Source organism: Thunnus maccoyii, chromosome 22 (assembly GCF_910596095.1).
Source record: "Thunnus maccoyii chromosome 22, fThuMac1.1, whole genome shotgun sequence".
In the NCBI taxonomy this organism is placed as follows: Eukaryota; Metazoa; Chordata; class Actinopteri; order Scombriformes; family Scombridae; genus Thunnus; species Thunnus maccoyii.
The window spans coordinates 7,973,280-7,993,558 of NC_056554.1; the positions used below are offsets into that span (position 1 = coordinate 7,973,280).

The 20,279-nt window shown below is 39.4% G+C and overlaps 1 protein-coding gene across 7 annotated transcripts in view; it reads left to right on the forward strand.

The window, feature by feature from the left end:
* Positions 1 to 1,985: 1,985 nt before the first annotated feature.
* mark2b (MAP/microtubule affinity-regulating kinase 2b) overlaps positions 1,986 to 20,279 on the forward strand; it is a 54,983-nt gene continuing 36,689 nt past the window's right edge. For 2 of the 7 annotated variants that reach the window (XM_042400584.1, XM_042400582.1), the window contains exon 1: positions 2,488 to 3,788. In XM_042400584.1, the coding sequence (XP_042256518.1) occupies positions 3,738 to 3,788 (51 nt within the window). In that variant the 5' untranslated portion in view covers positions 2,488 to 3,737. Of the gene's footprint in view, positions 2,464 to 2,485; positions 3,789 to 20,279 lie in introns of those variants that run through there. The other 5 variants (XM_042400580.1, XM_042400579.1, XM_042400581.1 and 2 more) reach the window with 5 other exon arrangements.

The following is a 20,279-nucleotide window of genomic DNA, read 5'->3' on the forward strand; positions in this document are numbered from 1 at the left end:
GGAAAGAGGAAAAAGAGATGTGTGAGTGAGTGTGTGCATGTTTATATATGAAACAGATCTAAAAAGACTCTGCTTTGCACTGTTGTCCTTTCATACAACCTCATGTGGGCTTTCCCCAGCTGTGTCCCCCTTTGAATCATCACCACCTTTACACAAAAAAACAATTACATACTGGTAATTACATTTCATGACTGCTGGTGACTTTTAGTTATTCACATGTAACATCAAATTTGATACTATGATATTTTTAAATCATTAAAATGGATGGATTAACTTCTAGGGGGCACTGGTGCAAAAATCTGCTGGTGTCCCTGTTGCCTGCAAGTTCCCATCAAGTACACACAGCACACTGTAGATGGCAGCTTTATTTTATTTTGCTTATTTTTTCAGAAACCATTCAGTTCTCCTGAAATGCTTTCTTTAAGAATGTTTGCACCATGTGAACACTAAGAAACTAAAGTAATACATCAGTTTCTGTTTATTAGCCAAGCAAAGGATGTGTCATGAACTTGACACATGACATTTACTCCCACAAACACAACATAGAAGAATAACAATAGAACAAAAGGTAATAATAATAATAATGAAATAAACAAAGTAATATTAAAATTAAATGACAAATTTAAAATCTCTTCACAGAATGGAATAATAATAGTTTTAAAATGGGATATAAATCTGGATGAAGTGAAGTGTATTGAAATATATGAAGGTGACAAGAGTAAAAATTTAATGTGACGTGCAATAAATAATTAAATTATGTAACAGTGGAGGTTGAATGCAATGCACAATAGTGTAAAGGTGTAGATTTGGACACAGCTGCATTGCAAGACAGGGTCACAATATTACATAATTACACAGGTACAAGATGATAATGTGCTTTGTTGGTGTCAATTTCCAAACAACAACAACAAGAAGTAATAAAACTGCCCAAAAGTAATTTACATGCAGTGAAGCCTTGATTATAAATATTTAAATTCACAAATGCAGTGTGTATTTACATGAGATTGGATATGTTGCTGGAAAAATCCCCCTTCACTCAGAAATGTGTTTTTCTTCTTGTTCCTGCAGTTGAATGTTTGAGCTTCACTGTGCAGAATGATGTGTGTGCAGAGTTTGTTTTCACATTCATCTGTTGAAAGTGGAAAATTTATCTGTGCTCATTGAAAACTCATTTTTAAGGGGACTAAGAGCATGATTTGTGACATCCCAAATAGTTTAGAAGCCAATCCTGGTCCAGTATTCAACTTACACAAGTGTGATGTGGAAACTTTTTTGCCTCCAGTGCACAAACGCTGTGAAGTGACTTAATAGTGAAGTAGGAGATATTGTGTGTCCAGCAGTGAAACTTTTGAAATAAGCAATATTTGCATATTTATAGATTTTGAATTTTTCAATGAGGGAGAAGGAGTAGATGTAATTTTAAGAGTATTTTATACACATAAATCTTAAAACATGTCTGGAGGGGATGAAGAAAATAGAGAATCTATACTTGGAGTGCACCTGCCACCCACCTACCTGGAGAAACACAGGATGACACCTTTATGCAGTACAGCCAGAAGTGAGGTCAGTTAAGAGGAGCACATGTTAACAAGGCTGAAGGTCAGACACACCAGACTTAATAAAACACTGCACTTAATAGACAAACATCCCTCAGGATTATGTGAGCACTGTCAAATAGAAGACTGAGTGGAGCATATAGTTTGCCACTGCAAAAAATACTCCCCAGAACGAGAAACGGGAAGCTTATAGTGGAAGAACTGAGTCTAAAAAAATGTATTTGCCATCAGGTTAGGCAGTCTGGTCCACTATTTGAAAGAAACTAGACTGATAAAAGAATTTAGTACTCTTTAGTACTTTATTTATTTTCTTTTCTTGTGTTTGATTGTTTAAGGTGGCAAATAACTCTGGTTCACACTCCAACATGCTGGGTGGCGGTATGTAAACAGGCTGATTTATGGTAGGTCGCTCGACACTTTTGATTAGTGTCGCTCAACAGAAATTAAAAAGTCGCGCGACGTCTTCAATTTATGCTTCGGCGAAAGGTTTTAGTCGTCTCCATGGTAACCAGACCCTACCCTCCAGTGTGCTTGTTTAGTTACATTAAGTCATCCACAACAGGACTAATTAAAAAAGGACGTTACAAGTTATCTGAAGTTATAGACCAACATATCAATAAGGAAGTTCAGTGAAAACTACAATCTCCATGGCGACGTTAGGAACATTACCCAATCACATTGCGCTACAAAATATGACGGTGTCCGCGACATAACAAAATTCTCCAGGTGCGCGATATAAAAGAAAAGTGTCGAGCGACACTTTTTTTCTGCCGAAAATACGTCATTTCTGTCGAGCGACACTTATCAAAAGTGTCGAGCGACATACCATAAATCAGCCTGAACGCTGGTTGCAACCCGCCATAAAACAGAAGAAAGAAGTACCAACCTGGAGGAATCGCGGTCACCGGTAAACGTTCCAGAAACAGCCGAGTGAAGCCGAGCCGCAGCACGAACCCCCCTCCCCGATCCTCCCCGATCCTCCTCCTTCAGTCGTGGTGCAAGCGAAGTAGCAGCCATGTTACCGCGGGCTTGTTCCGGTATCAGGGCAGGATCGTGCGCATAGACTGCAGCAGCTCCTCGCCTCTCCGTGACTCTCTTGACAAGAAACCCTCCAGTTTACCGATAATGGATTTTTACAACTTGATGACCCTGTCTTCAATCGGCTGCTCGCGGGGATAACAGCAGTCGGTGTAGCGACAGGACGAGCTGGTAACGTTAACGTTACACCGCCTCACTGCAGTGCAGCAGCGGTGAACGACCTTATTCCAATCACGCAACCGAAGGAAGAGAGCCGGTGATTTCCGTGGATGTTGAGTTTTGTGGGTCGCTGTGTGGCCGCTGGAGGATCAGCTAACTAGCTTTCCTTCGAGAGAAACACTGAATTAGCTACACGGCCTGTTAGCTAGCGCCACAAATTAACTCTCACCTGCCATGTTACCGTTTTTACACGGTGCTGCCGTTTTTATTTCGTGGATACCCCTCCTCACCTGGATATCTCTTTGGGAACATTTTGACTTGTTTTTGGGCGAGTTGGCGAGAAGCTCGAAACCTCGCCGGGAATAAAACTTTGGCCTGAAAGTTTGTAGAGCCCCTCGGACCTGGCTTCAAAAGCTTCAAAAGGAAAAAAAACATCTCTGTAACAACAGAGAGAAAACAAGAGAGAAAAAAAGGCGACGAGCCCGCGTTAAAGAAAACGACACACCGGATAAATATTTGGTGTAGATTTTGGCGACAGACGTTGGTTAGCAGTCTTTACTGGTTAGCATGCTAGCCACCTAATTGAACCGTGTCTTGTTCAATGCAACCGTTGCCCAACTTTTCCTCAAGCTAGCTGGCTGTCTTCGACGCTGTTAAACGCAAATTGTGAACTGAATGTTTTCAAAAAATAAAGAGGACATTTGCTTTTTTTTTCCTGTTTTGTGCTTGTTGACAAACATGGGACGTGCGGTTGCTGCGAGCTAGTTTCTAGCTAGCTAACTTGGCTAGCCGCTGATGTGGGATTCAACTTGTTGATTCACGGGCTATCTGTCGTTGCTGCTGCTAGCTGGCTGGCTAGCACTGTTGGCAATTTCTCTCTACCACCAGCTACAAAAGTTTTAAATGCACAGTAGACACTGAAGAGTGGCTTTTGTTTCACTGTTCCTTTCCCCCTTTTTTTGGCAACTCTCAAGTCTTTGAAAAATGTCAACAAGGATCCCGCTGGTGCAAGTCATAGAAAATTCAGCCGGGCAGGTAAGATGCACAACTAAGTTAATCCTCCAAAAATAATGTTATAGTTGTTGTTAAGCCATAAAATCTCTTTCAGTTGGAATTATTTCCTGCTTTGGAGAGAGAGGCCCTTGTTTGGCCTTCCACAGACTGTGATTGTCTCTTTGCTTTTTTTGTCTCTGTTTTCTTTGCCACACAGCAGTGATTCACCAACTTGCCTACGCACTCACACTGGATTTCCCACTCCTTGCAGAATAGAAGGAACAAATTTAGGTTTCTATTTAGTCTGTGTGTTAGGGCATGTCCTCCTCCTTGACTTTTCATCGCTTTGACCTGTTGCAAGATAGAACACTCTTGTCAGCCAGCTCCCTGTGAATCGCACATAGTTGATAATACAGAAGACCAACATCCATATATTAGCCTGAATGTTGAGAACTAAGTTTTTAATTTAGAATATTGATCTTGAACTTTTGTAGTGCATGTATGGTCTTGAAATCCTCTGTAGTGGTGGTCTCTTGTGTTTGTGATTGACAGTGTTGACATGGGACCCTTGAATATTTCACAAAGCTATAAGAACCTGCTGTTTGTCATTTCAAAGAAGCAGCATTGGTCCCTGTGTTATAATAGAAATGGCTTTCTGAGTTTTTGGTTTTAATAAACAAATGGCACACAGTACCCTAAAGGATTATTGGAGGGTTCCAGAGAACTCGTAAAACAGATGTAGATTTAAAATTAGTGGCATTGTTGTCAATGGTTTCCAAGGAGCCCCCTTGGCGTTTACAGGTGTTTAGCTGTAACTGTCACGTCTGGTTTTGGTGAATGAGGGGCATCAAACGCACTATAAATACCATTTCATCTATACGAGTCTCAAAATAGTCAAGGATTGAATGAGGAGATGTTAAAAAAGATTGTGTGTTTCATGTCTCCATCTAGTTGATTAGAGAACCACATTGGTAGTGTGCTTTAAAGTTTAAAAATAGTTATCTGTAAATCATTATTAGAAAGCTGGAACAAGGCCTCTGCTTCCATGACCACAATATCTGTCTTAATCTTGTAGAACGTTATAACTGAAGCTTGATTGTAATTATGAACAAAAGCCATGCATGCTCACACGAAAACCATTTTTGTTTCCAATACAGACAATGACCTGAAAAGCTTGGACAGCTGTTGACAAGTATCATGTGAAAAAATCTCTCGAGAGCATTGGATGGAAAATACTGCGTTTGTGTGTCTACATGTTGACAGTGTAGCCAGAGGATGATGTCAGCACCTGTGTGAAGCTAAACTCATTTCTATATTTATGGTGCTCGAGTGTCTGTAGGTGTGTGAATGTAGCTGTGGTGGTGGTGTGATGGATTGTTTAAGCAGTTGGTCAGTGGCTTTGAGTGTAGCAAAATAAGTTAAGATCTACTTGAACTATCTTCAAGTTTTTTTTCATTATGGCAAATGTGGTAAATAGTTCTCACAAAATGACAGGTTGATTAAAAAAAAACAAGAAGTATAACATGTTGAATAATTATTAAATCGCACCTTTCAATCTGTCAAGAGTTGCACCCTCAGTCAAACATTTTTCTATCTGAAAAAAGCCCAACCCAGGTGTGTAAGTGGCAGCCAGACTGCAGATCTGCTCTTACCAGCCAATAGGGAAACTTCTAGGTGTCTGAGACTCAAAGGTTCAAAGATTTTGTCTGCCTTTGCTTCTTGTATAAATAAATGCTGACGGAAGTTGTCTGTTGATACCATGATCTCACTGCGTGTGCCTGTGTGTGTGTGTGTGTGTGTGTGTGTGTGTGTGTGTGTGTGTGTGTGTGTGTTGGCTTGTCCCACGCAATGGATCACTGCTTCCGTTAAGATTATACAGGAAAGCAGACCGACAGCTAGGCCGGTATGTAGATAGGTGTAGGCTAATAAACGCACACACACAGTGACACACACATACTACATGGCTACACCCATACCTGGAGCAGAGGTCAGAAACAACGGTTGATTAAGTCTTTGATATAGTCTGTAGTTGACTCATAAAGACACACAGGGCCGTGATATTTCCAGTGGGATTTTTAAGGTTGATGTAAAAGTCAATGTTTGGTGTCTTTTGAACATATTGGTATAACGTGCACTTGTCCAAACATGTTAGCATTGACCTTTAATATTAGCTAACTTCCTCATTTAATTCAATGAGAGCAGAGTGTTTTCCCCTGCAGAGGTGTGCAGCATTGTGGCACAAGCCACAGGCAGATGTATAAGATATACTGTCTGATAACTTTTCATACTTGTACAGTCAGGCCTGAAAGAGTGTGAAACTTAAGTTGTGTGTGTTGGTAATTAATACCTGCTCAAACTGAACGTCCTGGTATACCCTGTGTGTGCGCCCTATAGCGACACGCTTGTACCAGCGCAGCCCTTGTGGATTTTTGCTGTTGTACTATTGTTGGTCTGAATGCGCTCTTACTCATCCAACAGCACCTAGTGAGGATTTAGGGGTGAAAGAAAAAAGTTTGGGGTCATGGCAAGTTCTTAACTAGGTTTGTAGGCAAAAGGTCACGGATGGATACTGCCACACAAACACAGTCTGTTTTAAAGGCCATGTATAGAAAGCCTTTGGTGTCGGGTCTCAAGATACAGGACAAAATGGCACTGGACAAGAAGGCGGGCTGAGTGTGGACATGACTGTCCCTGAGACTTAAGTGTGTATTTTGATTTGCTTAGTCTGTGTGCCATTCAGTAAAAGCAGATATTCTCTGAATACTCTCAACTTGTGTTTGCAAAAAGACTGCCTGACTGGAACGAGCTTGCTTTTAATTTTAATACTTGACACCGAGTTAACCTGATTGTGAATTATCTGACTTGGCTGGAAAGATTGCAAGCCTGTGTTACGCATGACTGGCAAACTAAGTTGTGAGTTAATGGTTATGAAAGTATGGGGAGTTTGTGGAATAAAAGTCACTCATCAAGACACACTACCATACTGTCATCATTAACAGTTTCTGGGCATACATTATCAGAGAGCTGCCTAATTCAGAGAGGTGCTTGTGACATTTTTCTGACAGTGTGAAATGGCAGATATGTTGAGTGGCTTTGACCTGACATGTTGCCATGTTACACAAGTTTTGGTACTGCCGGTTAGTTTTAGGAACTTATTTGAATATGACACTCGTTATCAGTGTGAGAAATAGTGAGAAAGCAAACTCATTAAAGTACAAAGCAGATTTTTTTTTTTTCCAGAAATCATATTAAATTATTGTAGCAGATTTGTCCAAAATGGAGCTTTGTTTCTCAGTATGTTGTGAACATGCTTACTGTAGGTTTGTACTCTTTGTCCACTTCCCCAGACATGATCACTTGATTGTCTGATTTCCTGTTTTACAATGTTCCCTCTCTATTCATTGAGCCACGTCTTCTGAAAAGACTAATGCAGCTAGAAATACTGGTCTGCCTCTTCAATTGTTACTTCATCCTCCATTTCATTGTTTGGGTAGTTGCACACTAGCCAAACAAGCTGGATCCTCCCTGCATCGATGTGTGATGGATTTGAACCATTAATTTGTTCAACTGAGTAATTTCCTCATTGTAGAAGTGATATAGAATAAATGAAAAATTAGCTAAACTATATTTAGGACCTCTTTCTACTTGATTTTAATGTCTACATTGGGTTTAACAACTTCCAACACAGTTTAAAAAAAAAAAAAACAAAGAACAGAAAAATAAACCAAAAAGCACACACATAGCACATATAAAAAGGCCTGTCTTACCTCGCTGGTTCATTCTTAATGGCACCTGCAACCTGTAGTCCCTCAGTGACGACAAGGAACCGGAAAAGAAGCCTGATTGGTCCCTTTCAGAACATCCCTTACTGGGTGTGCTGAGTTTGCAGTGTTTTTCTTCTTTTTTTTTTTTTTTACCATATTAATGACGCTCTATAAACCTGCTTTCACCTGCTGTCCCACATGTAGGTTACTTTATCAAGCAGAGAAAATGGGAATTGGTTCTGTGTGAATCCTGAGGGACGGGAGCTTGATTATATTGTATCGTAGGGCTCGATACCAGATGGGATTGGGAGGATCACCTGACCTCACCTGGATCATTTCATACACCACAGCTGGCTGACATTCAATGCTGAGGCCTTCACATTCTTGTTTAAACTCCTACAAGTGTTTCCTATCGTGCTAAGACTTCTGCGGGATCTAATAAAGGTAGTCGACATGAGCAACAATGATTACGGAAAAGAAAGAATTGGAAACAAAAACATCATAGGATTAAGAAGGAGCAGGAAGAAAATCTGGGGGAAAAACTAAATATAGGCAGACCAGCAAAGTTGCATTCTTGTTTGACACAAAACCAGCCATTGCTTTAACTTCTCTCCATGAGAATTTAGTCTTTTTTTTTTTTTTTAAATCCTTTTTTTTTAAGTCTCGTAAGCCGCATATTAACGGGAAACTGTGACACAGGCTGTCGCATTGTTCTGTCCTACTTGTTCACCTCGGGAGTGTTACTGGATCTAATAAATGTCCGCTCAATATGGAGCCTAATTCTTTATGATTCATTGTTTCAATTTTACTAATCCATTGAAAGTCATCATGACATCATGAGAACGACAACAAAAAACCAAAAATCAACAACATACTGCTTGTGATTCTATAATTGTAATCTAAAGTAATTCTCAGAATATCAAATACTATTAACTTTTTGCCAGTTAAGGTTGATCACTTCTAATTATCAACTGTATAGTAACAATACATTTCTGTAGATTTTTGGCCCGTTTTCTCCCATTTTGTCTTTGCCACTGCTAACCATTGTTTATCTCAAGCGGTGGTTGGTGAGAAACTAACCCCTGTGCCATCATCACTATTTAGTCACTCATTCATTTATGATGTCAATATCATAACATAAAAATGTTGTTATTGTTCAGCCCCAGTTTCCGGTCCATCACAGTCTGACCTTTTGTAACCTGCATGGGGACTGAAACAGGGACGGCTGCAGATTTAAAAGGCTGTCAAGCACCACAGCAACAAAAACAAAGCAAACACTGTATTGGAAATATGAGTGTTGTTGAGCAGTTTGATATATTTCACTCGACACCTTGGGAGTGCGTGAGCCGAGCAGAGAATCTCCCAGCAAGCTGCTGAGCTGGAAATTCAATATAGATGTGACAGAGAAGCGCTGAATGTGAGCGTATTGACACAGGTATGTCGGTGAAGATGTTTCAGTATTCCAGCATTCACCTTTTTGCCACTCTTCATTCATCCTCTCCCGGAATGAGTCATCGTGTAAGCAATCTATAGCACAAACGCGCTCACACACACACGTACACGTTGCCGTTACGCCCAGGAAACCATAAATTATGCCTCTCTTCTTACCAGACCAGTCACTAGGCAGATGAACAGAAAGACAAAGCTAGCCAGGGCCCTAGCAACAGAGAACCTGCCTCAAACACACACACACACACACGCTAGATCATTCACTCCATCACGTTCACATTTGTTCTTGCCGGCACACACTAACACTCCCTTATTCTTCCCTCACACAGATACAGGCAGTTAGTTGTTAATCAGATTGGAAATACATTTTGATTTAATGAGATCAGTCTGTTTATAAACCTGGATTTCCAGTGGACACGTAAATATAGAATGAGCAGGTGCTACCTGAGTGTTTAACCCACAATGCTTTGTGTGTGTGTGTTGGATTGTCTCAGGGAGCAGGGTAAAACAGGCCTTTCCAGTTGAGCCAAGTGGTAGGTGTGGCAGCTAACTGTAGACCGTTTGAAGGGTTTGACGTAATTCAGGTGTAGGAGTGCGGGTTTCTCCCTCTCCTTCAGTGTAATTTTGTCTTTCTGTTTAGTCATCTCATATCAGTTTGTCTTCAACACCTGGATTTCTTTTTGAGAGCTGGAAACATTTTGAAAGAAGAGATTAAGTTAAAACCTAATTATTATATTTTCTTCAGTTTGTGACCTTTTTATTTTCATATGGAGAATAGTTTGAAAGAATAAAGACAAAATAGAACAAAACTACAGATCAAACAGACATATTGGTGTATTATATTAGTTATTATTGCGTTGGTTATTGTATAAAAGTACATTTTCAGTACATGTTTTTTAGTACACAGTAGGTGGCAAATATTAAAGCTGCCATTGTTTGCGCACTCATTCCTGCAATCAAATAGTAATAATGTTGACTATCATCCAAAACGAGTTTCCCAAGGTTAAGACGATCTCTGTCAGGGGTGTTTGTTGTGGTGTATCTTGCACCACAACTTGATTTACCTACTTCGGTGTTTTAGTTGCCCCAACTGGTGCCTAACTGTATTCTTATGAGTTATACTGAGTCCTAATACCCCTCTTAGTGGTGGCAACTCTCTAATATCTGCTGAGTCACACGAGACCTGATCTAGAAATCCAGTCAGAATGTTAAAATGAATTAGTTGGCATTCAAATCACGCTGGAACAAGCGAGCCACCATAATAATGATGATAACAATTTCCCATCTTTGATTAATGGAGTGTACACCCGAAAAGTATTAGATATTGGAACTGAGCCGCTTAAGAAAATGTATCCCGAAAAACAAATCAGGATTTGTAATCATATAAAACATAAAATCTAATTTGGTGGCACTCTTCCTCTAACACAGTTAAGTATTTTCCATTTTAACATTTCTAGGTTTAAATGCAATACAATTTGCTAAGACTTTTGTTTTGCAGTGTCTTTGCAGTGATTTAATATTCCAAAAAATGAATCATACCATTCATTTAAACTCAAAACCACCATTCAAGGGTTCCCAAAGGAAATTGTTTAGCCAAAGTGGTGAGCCACTCAGATTCTGCTGCATCTCTCTGCTTTTTTCCCCCCTAAAGGTTGATATTCTCTTTCATAAATGTAAATATATATGTTTCGTTTTTTTATGATAAGCGCAGGTGATCTTCGTTTCAGGCAAAATTGCCCACATTCACAAATTTACAACCCTGTATTTCATCTATCTTTACATGTATTCACCAGCTTTTTAAATCAGACACTCAGTGAAAGCTACAGACCTGTTTACTCTGGTGGCTCACATGCACTGCTTCTTTCTCTCTCTCGCGCGCGCACACACACACACACACACAGAGTTGCATAGCAGCACAATGAGTGCACGCAAGGAAATGCTGTGCAGTGTGTCCCAACTGTGACGGCAACAGAGCTAACAAGGGCACTGAATTGGTTTGAGACACACACGCGCACACACACACACAAATATACACACACATACCTAGGGAGTTAGGGTAATCCAGTTCAACAGAACACAAACACACGACACTACATTCACAGCAAACTGAGACCCAGCGTGACACCACCTTGCTAAAGTAAAGGGCCCCTCACAAATTTACTTAGCCGCGTGTGTGTGGTGGAGGGTTTGTATAGCTAGTATATGGATACTGTATGCGTATGCTCGCTGTGCTGTATATTAGATATTGGCCCGCAGAGGTTGAAAAGAGGTCACGAGAGCATGCTAGTTAGGGATATACAGTGTTCTGATTCAGCTGGTCCCGTTTTTGCCCATTACAGGTAATGTTAAACAGCATTAAATGTTAAAGGGGACATACAGTAGAAAGGGAGATTTCCATTTCTTTTTTCATTACAAAGCAGTTCTAGACGCTTTATAAATACTGTGACAGAGAAATGCACACAGCCCGTATTCAGAAACTGTGCCTTTAAGCGAGCCGTTTGGACTTCTGTAAGGTTGTGATGTCGTAACTATATGCTCAGTGCTTCCCGTACCATTGCCTTGGAGGGATGGGCCCCCCCCCCCCCCCCCCAAACGGGAATTCCCCTCACCCCCTGAAAGAAACAAAATATGCTTATGTTGTTTACCTAATTTATGTGCACTAGTTTCACTTCAGCTCAGTGTGAGAGTCTCTACTGCGTTTTGCTGTTATTTATGGTCACACTAGTTTCTCTCCTCTCCTTTGCTCTCTGTGTGCTACAATCCGTTACCTGTGGTTGGCCTGGGCAAGCGTCACTCAGAAAACAGTCAGCCAATCAGACGAGAGGGGCAATGAGCAGACACAAAACAAGAGTGAGACAGAGGGGCTGCATCCATGGCTTGTACAGCTGCAACTAGATGCTTTTTGACCATAAAAACAAATGTTTGTACATAGACCACAAAAATTAAATATTAAACTGGGAAAGGGGCATAATATGACCTCTTTTAAAGAATCCTTGAATCTTAAACTTCCTTTGCGGTGATCCTTGCCAGGAGGTTACATAATTGATTATTGAAACACAAGCCTGATGAAATAACGCCCTGCTTTGTCACCAAAAGACATTTACAACTGTGAGTCACAGACATCTATTTTTGCTGTGCTTCAGAGTTAAAAATTGACAGCCTCAGCTTTGTGAAAACCATCAAATGTGACACTTGCATGCGTATTCAACTTGTAAGATATAAAAAGGTTTAAGAAGAAAACAGGGTTTGCAAAATCTACTTTTTTGATGTGGAAATATATGCATGCGTATGCCAAAAGGTAATATTGTTAGAGCCAAGCACTACCAGAAAATGTCTGAAAAGTAAAGCTGTTTATTAAAGGCAGTGTGCCTTAAGATTTTTACCCATACATGAAAATGTTTTCACCTTGTCTGGGTAGAGCTGTGTGGAAATTTGTTCCCTGCTGAACAGAGGCAGCACATGTATTCAAATGTTCCTCTTATATCCTGTATGTGTGTGACTGTAGTGTAAAAAGTGCTATTTATTCATTTTATTTATATCGTTTGCCAATATAATACTCCGTACACCCTGGTCCTATTCAGCTGGCTTTCTATTACGAGTTGAATCAGAACAGCAGTAGCATTTCACTCAGGCATTTGGCAGCTTTTTGACACGTGTCCTTTTAATTTCCCTCTCATTAGAGTGGTTGTTTCACATGAGCCCTCCTAAAGTTATTCCCTGTTGGGATTATCCTGTAATTGGCGAGTAGTTCCAGTTAGTACTATGGCTGCAGGAGTAACTGGTGTGTATATGTAAGGGTTACTATATGATATGCATGGGTGCAAGAAATCCGTCTACAGACGGATTTCCATCAAAAATGAATTATTTGTTCCCTCATAGTCCGTTTATTTTTATTGCTAGTTCTGCTTTTCGCTCTGTATACTATTAAATGTCAAAGGATAGAGATGCTTTGTTACAGACATCAAAGCTTGTTCCAGCCTCCTATGGTTGTATATGCATTGATTTATACATCTGTTTTCTTCAAAATAATCAAAGGTATGGCAGTTTTATTTGATGTGCACATATTTCCCGGTAGGATAGGTACCGAAACCCGGAATTAAACGGGCCCCTGGGCTAAATTATCAAAGACCCTTGTATTGATAAGCACCAACATTACCGGTTCTTTTATTGGTACTTTTTAACATTTTGGTATAATTTATTATCACTCTGAAGCCACTCCTCTGCTCTCTGTGTTGCGGCTGAGCTCCTCCACACACACACACACACACACACAGACGAGCAAAGTCAGCGAACAGCAGAGCACCGATGAAATGAAGATAACTTGAAGATTACTCGAGTTGACAATGCCTATGCTTGTTGCTGTAAGTACAATAAAACCAACAAGTAAAAAGCCAGTACTTAATCAATACACCTGTTCAACAAGCATAAACATGTAGAAAAGCGATATTTCAATCTGCTCTGTTTGCTCGCAGCGCGCTAGCTCAGCTAATAGCAAATTGTTACGAACAAGCTATAATGAAAGCTGTCTATATGTAGTCTCAACTGTTGAGCTTAGTTTGTCACGTATCTTAAAATTTGGGTGATTGTTGTAAACTGAGTTGTTGGCTGAGACAAACCAGCCCCTCCTTTCTACCAGTGATACCTGCAGCAGTGAATCAGCTCAGCAGCAGAGGGAGGAGGACAAAGGACAGGAGGAAGGACTGATTATGACTGATGACTGTGTTCTTTCTTTCCAAACTTCACTCAGTATTGTGATGTCAGGAATATTGTTTATTTTACTGACATGTTGTGAGATAGTGAGATATTATTGAGTTTATATAGTGACTTTGCTGTTGTAAACACTACGGTTGCTGCTCTAGAAACATTTAGTTATATTTAAAATATAAATTCTAATCCTGTTCTGAATTAATTGTTTTTTAAAAAGCAATTATTTAGTAATGAAAAAGAATCCATACAAGTATCGATAAAGAACTGAACCAATACGGAGTATTGTCAGTGTGCAGTCATGTATGTTAGTATGAAAGTGACAAGAATTTCATTTTTTTTCTTTAACAGACTGATAAAGATTCTGGTTGCCTTTTAAAGTTGATAAAGATAATAATTACAGATATTTGTTTTCCTTTATTCTAAATAGTAAGAGTATAGTATAGTTGGACAGCTAAAATTAGTAGGCCTACAAGTTTTTTGTTCAGTAAGGAGAGAAATTGGATTCCTTCATCACTAGTAGCATACTTTTTGAGGGTAAATTTTATTTATACTTTTCATGCATTTGTGCCTTTGCCAGGGATAAAAATCATGGCCAGAATGTACCAAATTGCACTATTTAAAAAAAAAAAAAAAAAATTACATGAGTAGGGTGGAACCCCCATGGGGACTTCCTGCCTTTGGCGCTCGTCACTGTGCACCTTCACTGCACAACCTGGACACCAGTAAAAGTTCAGTCAAAAAAATATTTCTCACCAGCACCCGTGTGATTCGGTAAATGTGGTGATTAAGAATAACTTAAAAGTTACAACTGTGTCAGGGATTCTTTGACTGCTATATGGTAATATCACAATACTGACCACTACATGTACCCGTTTAAGGACAGCAAACTCTCTGTCAGTTTTTTTTTTCTTTTTCTGGAAACTGATCTTGGCATTAAAGTGGAGTATAAATAGAAATGTAAACATACGAATAGAAGGCTAGGAAAAAAAAGAGGAGGGAGGGAGCAAGAGAGAAGGAAGGAGGCATGAAAGAGATACAAAGCAACGTTGAAATAGAGGGCAGGATTCAGCAAGCGACAAATCTCCATGGCAACACAGCCATCACGACATAGTTGGGAGGTGTGTGTATGTGTGTGTGTGTGTGTCTCCTCCCACCCACAAATTTCAGTATAATGCAGGAGCTTTTGTACTTGGTTGTGTTATGTATCCAATAAAGACCCTGTTTGTTCAGAGCTTGTTTGTGCCACTTAAAGGTTTGGTTGGTATCAAGAAATGGAGGAGAAATATCTATTAAATATTGGATTTATTTCTCTAAATGTTGTGTAAATAGATAAAGGCTATAAGTGTAATGTCATATCAGAATTTCCTCCACATCACTGGCACACTGCCTCGGTTTTTACCATGCCCAACACAGAGAACTATAAATAATTAAAATTCTATCATAAAATCTTAAATCTATTCATAGAACTGCACCAAGCTGAAGTAGCAGCACTGATAACAAAGATATTGTTGAAGAGCAGTTTGATAAGTAAAGTTTTAGAAGTGTTTTATTTTAACAGTATTATCAGCTATTAGCTCAAGTTAATCCCCCATGAATTGGATTAATTAATAAACAAGATTAATTGAGACAAGTATAGTTAACATACTCCTCTTTCCTCTTTCATACTCCTCACACTCATCTTTCTGCCAAATAACAGCAGGTTGCCAGCTTGTTGCATGTAAAATTAGTTACATGAAGGCAGCCTACAGGCTCAATCGTAAGCTTACATGTAGCTGTCATTAAAACCGCTCTTTTAATGAACTCACAGGGGCTGATTGTCTTAACGGCTTTTCTTTTTTTTCTCCTTTAGATGTGCAGGCTTCCAATTGGGACTCTGTGTCACTGCAAATGTTTTTTATCCATGCGGTTAACCCCAGTGTGCCAATCTGATTACATTCAGTAACAGTTCTGTGTTTTAAAAAAAAACAACAAAAACCTTTAAAACACAAGGTGATTATCTGGAAGGGACCTTAATTACTGTAGTAGCGAACAAACAGGTATTTGGAGCTGTAATTAATGCAAGCTAGAGTTATGTTAAAATTACCTGCACCTGTAGAGAAAATAACCCTTAATAATATTTTTTCATTAATATGTTTTGACATAAATCGCCATTTTTATTTGGCAGTGTTTTTGATAATTATCAATGTAAAGTTTATCCTTTTATAATGAATTTGTTAATCAGCTGTCCTCAGCCCACCCCTCAAATAGCCCTCACACCTTGAGGAAAACACCAAACATAACGATGTTATATCAAATAGGGTAAAATGGTCTCTGGCAGTGTCCAAGTGTTTAGACCTTGAGTTTAACCTCATAAATTGGTTTGCCGCTCTAAAATTTAATCAAGTGTGATATGGTTTTCCCCTAAGGTTAAAATTGTCTGTGTCTGTCATTACTTCTCTGTTAAATCTGAAATTCATCCACGGTGCAGTGTTTAAACGACACTGACAAACTGAAATTGTCCTTAGACAGGACAGGATAGAGTAGTTAATTTATAGTTAATTATTTCAAATGAGAGGGAACAGTGTGATTACATTTAATTGCTAACAGCAGGTTGTAATGTGGTATTTAAAAAAAAAACAAAAAAAACCTGTCTGCATAAACAACAGCAGCTGCCAGTGAGCCATCAACAGTTTTGTTGCAAATTCAGCAGAAGAGCTGTAATATTTTTAATTTGTATAATTAGAGTATGGTGGTCTTGTGAAATTACGCCCCGTTTATCAGTAATGAAAAGAAAATACAAAACTAGTAAACACATTTGTTTTTGGTTAACAGACATGTACACACACACACCCCTAACAAGTAGCTCAGCTTCTATAATAAGGTCTGATAAAGTAACCAATCCCAAATGTGATTCTCAGTTGTGATTGCAGGGTTAGGTATAGGCTTGCCGCGGTGTCACACACTGTTTGGACATATGCCGATTACATTACTTGGCAACTTCCCCCACCTTCGTTTTGCTATCAATACTTAGTTGGACGATTGACGCTACAATTACAAACTGAAAGTTTATTAACTTGTGGGAAAATTCCCTCACCGTGGTATCTCTAGTTAGGTAAGTTTAGGGTAAAAAACAGTCAATAATAATCTGGAAGCCTGATCAGATGTATGGTCGATAGTTGATGAAACAGAAAAGACTGAAGAGTGTTTTGTTTTTTACAGTGTAGTAAATGGTGTTTTTTCAACTTAGCCTGGTTTGGAGTGTGTTTTAAACGCACCTCTCCTTCTATTACCCCTACTTTTCCTGACTATTCTGTTGGTAACATTTTTGCCCATCTTTCTTTATCGTTCACTTGGGTTCGGCTGTCTTTTGATTGTACTCTAGTGTGTCGCTGCACTTTGTGTGCAACTCTCCATTGGTTTACTTTCTGAACTGTGCTGTGTTAAATTCCATCTGGTTGTATCTCGGTGGCTTCCTCCCAGAACTCAGATTACTAAAGGTCAGTGATAATGAGGCTTGAGTCAAAACACATCCAGTACTGCATTGGATTAGCATTACTCCCTTGTGTGTGTGTTGGTCATGTGCACATGCTTGTGTTTGCAGTGTGGCAGTAAATGGCTCTCAGCTGCAAACATGTCAGTGAGTTTTCACTTTGTGTGTATGTGTGTTGTGTTGGGAGGGAGATCTGAATGTTGCGCCGGATATAAACACTATACTAATGGTCCCTCCACACAGTGGGCAACTAATGACAGAGACTGACTAGAAAGGGCTGCGCTCCATGAAACAGGCCTGACACACTCTAGTCAGTGAACGCAGGTCCAAAGCAGATCGCAGGTATATTTCACTTCATGAATGATGGTTGCTGGAGAAACAATCAACAAATCAGGCCTGGAGATAAGGAAAGAAAAATCTACTGGCAAAAACATAGTAAAGGCAACACATATCCAAGATGATTAAGTATTTAAGCTGTCATTAAATTAAACTGCAAAATTAAAGATAGTAAAATAGGACCACATGTGTAATACATAAGAGTAATAAAATATAATACAGCTCAAACAATAAGTCAGTTAATCTTTGAGCTGATAAACAGAAAAGAGATACGCTATTCTTTTACAGTCGTTTCAAGCAAAAATGCCCAAAATTACCTAAATTAGTTCCAGCTTAATTGTGCAGATTTCCTGCTTTTCTTGGTCTTATGTGATAGTGAACTCTTGAACTGTTTGTCAGACAAAACAAGCAATTTGAAGACATTAACTTTGGCTCTAGGAAATTGTGATATGTCTTTTCCCCATTTTCCCAACATTTTATAGACTAAATATAATCAAGAAAATAGTCAGTGGATTAATTAGTGATGAAAATAACTGTTTGATGCTACCCTTGAATATTCAGAAAGGTGTGTATTGTTTGACCCCAATGCATAGACCCAATGTTACAGAGGAATATTTGGCCTCTCCTCATCATCTAAAAGACTTACTATACTCCAATCTGTCTCCTAAATGCTCCAAATCTAAACTGGGCCCGATAATGTCTTTCCTTTTATCAACTTGGCACACTGTATAGAAAGCTACTCACTCTCAGTTAAAGTGGCACACCCACAGTCCCATTTTCCACAATTTTGCTCTTCTTACCGGAGGAGTACCTTTTTAATTTCCCCAGTGGAGCAATAAAGGTATCCATATTCTGTCTGACATCTGTTCGGAGGATATTCACAGAACGTTTAATGACTTTCAAATTTCATTGATTTACCTGGCTCTTCATTTTTCCTATACCTGCAACTCAGATCTTCCATGTGCGCTTCTGCTGTGCCCTGGGGGCCTTTTTTATACACCCATGAGCTTCATGTCATGTTGGATGTGGATGTTCAGACAAGTAGTTTAGTCTCTAAACTCTGACTGTTCATCAGACCATCTCGGCAGTGAGGTGAACTAGTTTACTGTCAGGGATTACTTGGACTGCACGTCTAAAAACCCTAATCACAAACTTTTTCACTTCCATTTTTTACATAGACTTTACCTGACTCCTAGAAAACACCACCTCATGAAACTCATACCCTCCCAAATCTGTCATTTATGTACTCTTGAGTTCCTCATGAGCTCATGTATTCATATGTACTGGGAGTGCCCTGCAGTGGCCTCATTCTGGAAAGTAGTGTGTTCTACCTTATCAGATTAACTGGGTGTGCGTATACCCTGTTCTGTTGTCCCAGGTTGCTGATTTTGAATGATACGTCATCACTGGATCTGTCAGCCTCCAAATCTCATATTTTATTTGCAGATCTTACAGCAGCAAAGCTAGTTCTAAGATTAAATCATATACAATGGCTAATATCTTTTCTGAGCATACTACACATGGAACAATATATAGCTAGAATACAGGGGGCCTCTGCAGCAGCAGCTGTTAAATAGCTGTTGGCTTGAATACGTACAAGTATGGCATTATAATGTATGTAAGTGCACTTTGCTGTATTGTTGTAAATCTATGAATACATATACTATGTAATGTAGAACTGTGTTGGGATGGGAGGGGAAGGTACTGGTTGTCACATGGGTGGGAGGGAGGGATGACCTTTTGTGGTCCTAGTGGGGGTAGTTATATACTCTGACATTTTGTGTTTGTTATTGCAATGACTGTTGCTGTCCTTGTTTTGAAATGACAACAATTGATAACAAAAAATAAAGTTATGTATTTAGAAAGAAAAGTCCCCTTTGCAGTGATATGTGAGCCAAAACTCGCTCTGCACAGCTTTGGTGACTGTCCCTTTTTCATTGTCACCTGAAGTGGTCAACAATGTCATGTGATTGGTTATATTTATGTCTTTCGGGCCGTGTGTTTCCAATTTACTACCTCTACTCCTTCCATCCCATCACCTCACGCAAGAAGTCTTGTCATCTGGCGTGAATGTCATAAACAGACTCTTGAATTTTGAGTATGCTGGAACCCCAAGTTAGTACGTTCTTTGCTAAATTGCCTTTTGTTGGCAGTCCTAAGCTAGTATTCATGAGTCACACACAACATCAGAGAGTACTGTGAGAACAAAACAATGATGTCACTTATTGTCACGCAACACATCTATAATTATAACTGAGGCGAGAGGTGGGTATGTGTATGTGTGTGCATATGTATGTGTGTGAGAGTTGGGGGAGGGGGTTTTGCTTAGCCTGCAGCTGCCCAAAAATGAAGGAAGAATCAGAAGACAAAAATAGTCGGACATGAAAGAGGATAGGAGAGAAGGAAGACTAAAGAGACGAGGACTCTGGAAGAGGGAAAGAACTCGAAATACACTTGAATTTTAATTACTGTATTTTGTGCCATGCTCTCAGTTTAACGTTGGTAGACTACAGAAGCAGAAGTTAGGCCTGTCAGCGACTTAGAGGGGGATGATAGTAACCAAAGAACAATAAATGTTTTCCTGTCTACTGACCTTCATGTCAGTTGTTGAGTTGTACCAGGGTTGTACATGTAATTCAACCTTGGTAAGCTGGTTTTGTTTGGTCCTCTATAACACAGTAATGTTTGACAACCATTTCCTTAGTTTGACAAAAAGAGGAAAAAATTATTAATTTAAACTTGTATGGCACACTCCAACTGTCCAATATTTACCATACAATCTCTTCATATTCGTAATCTCATGCTATA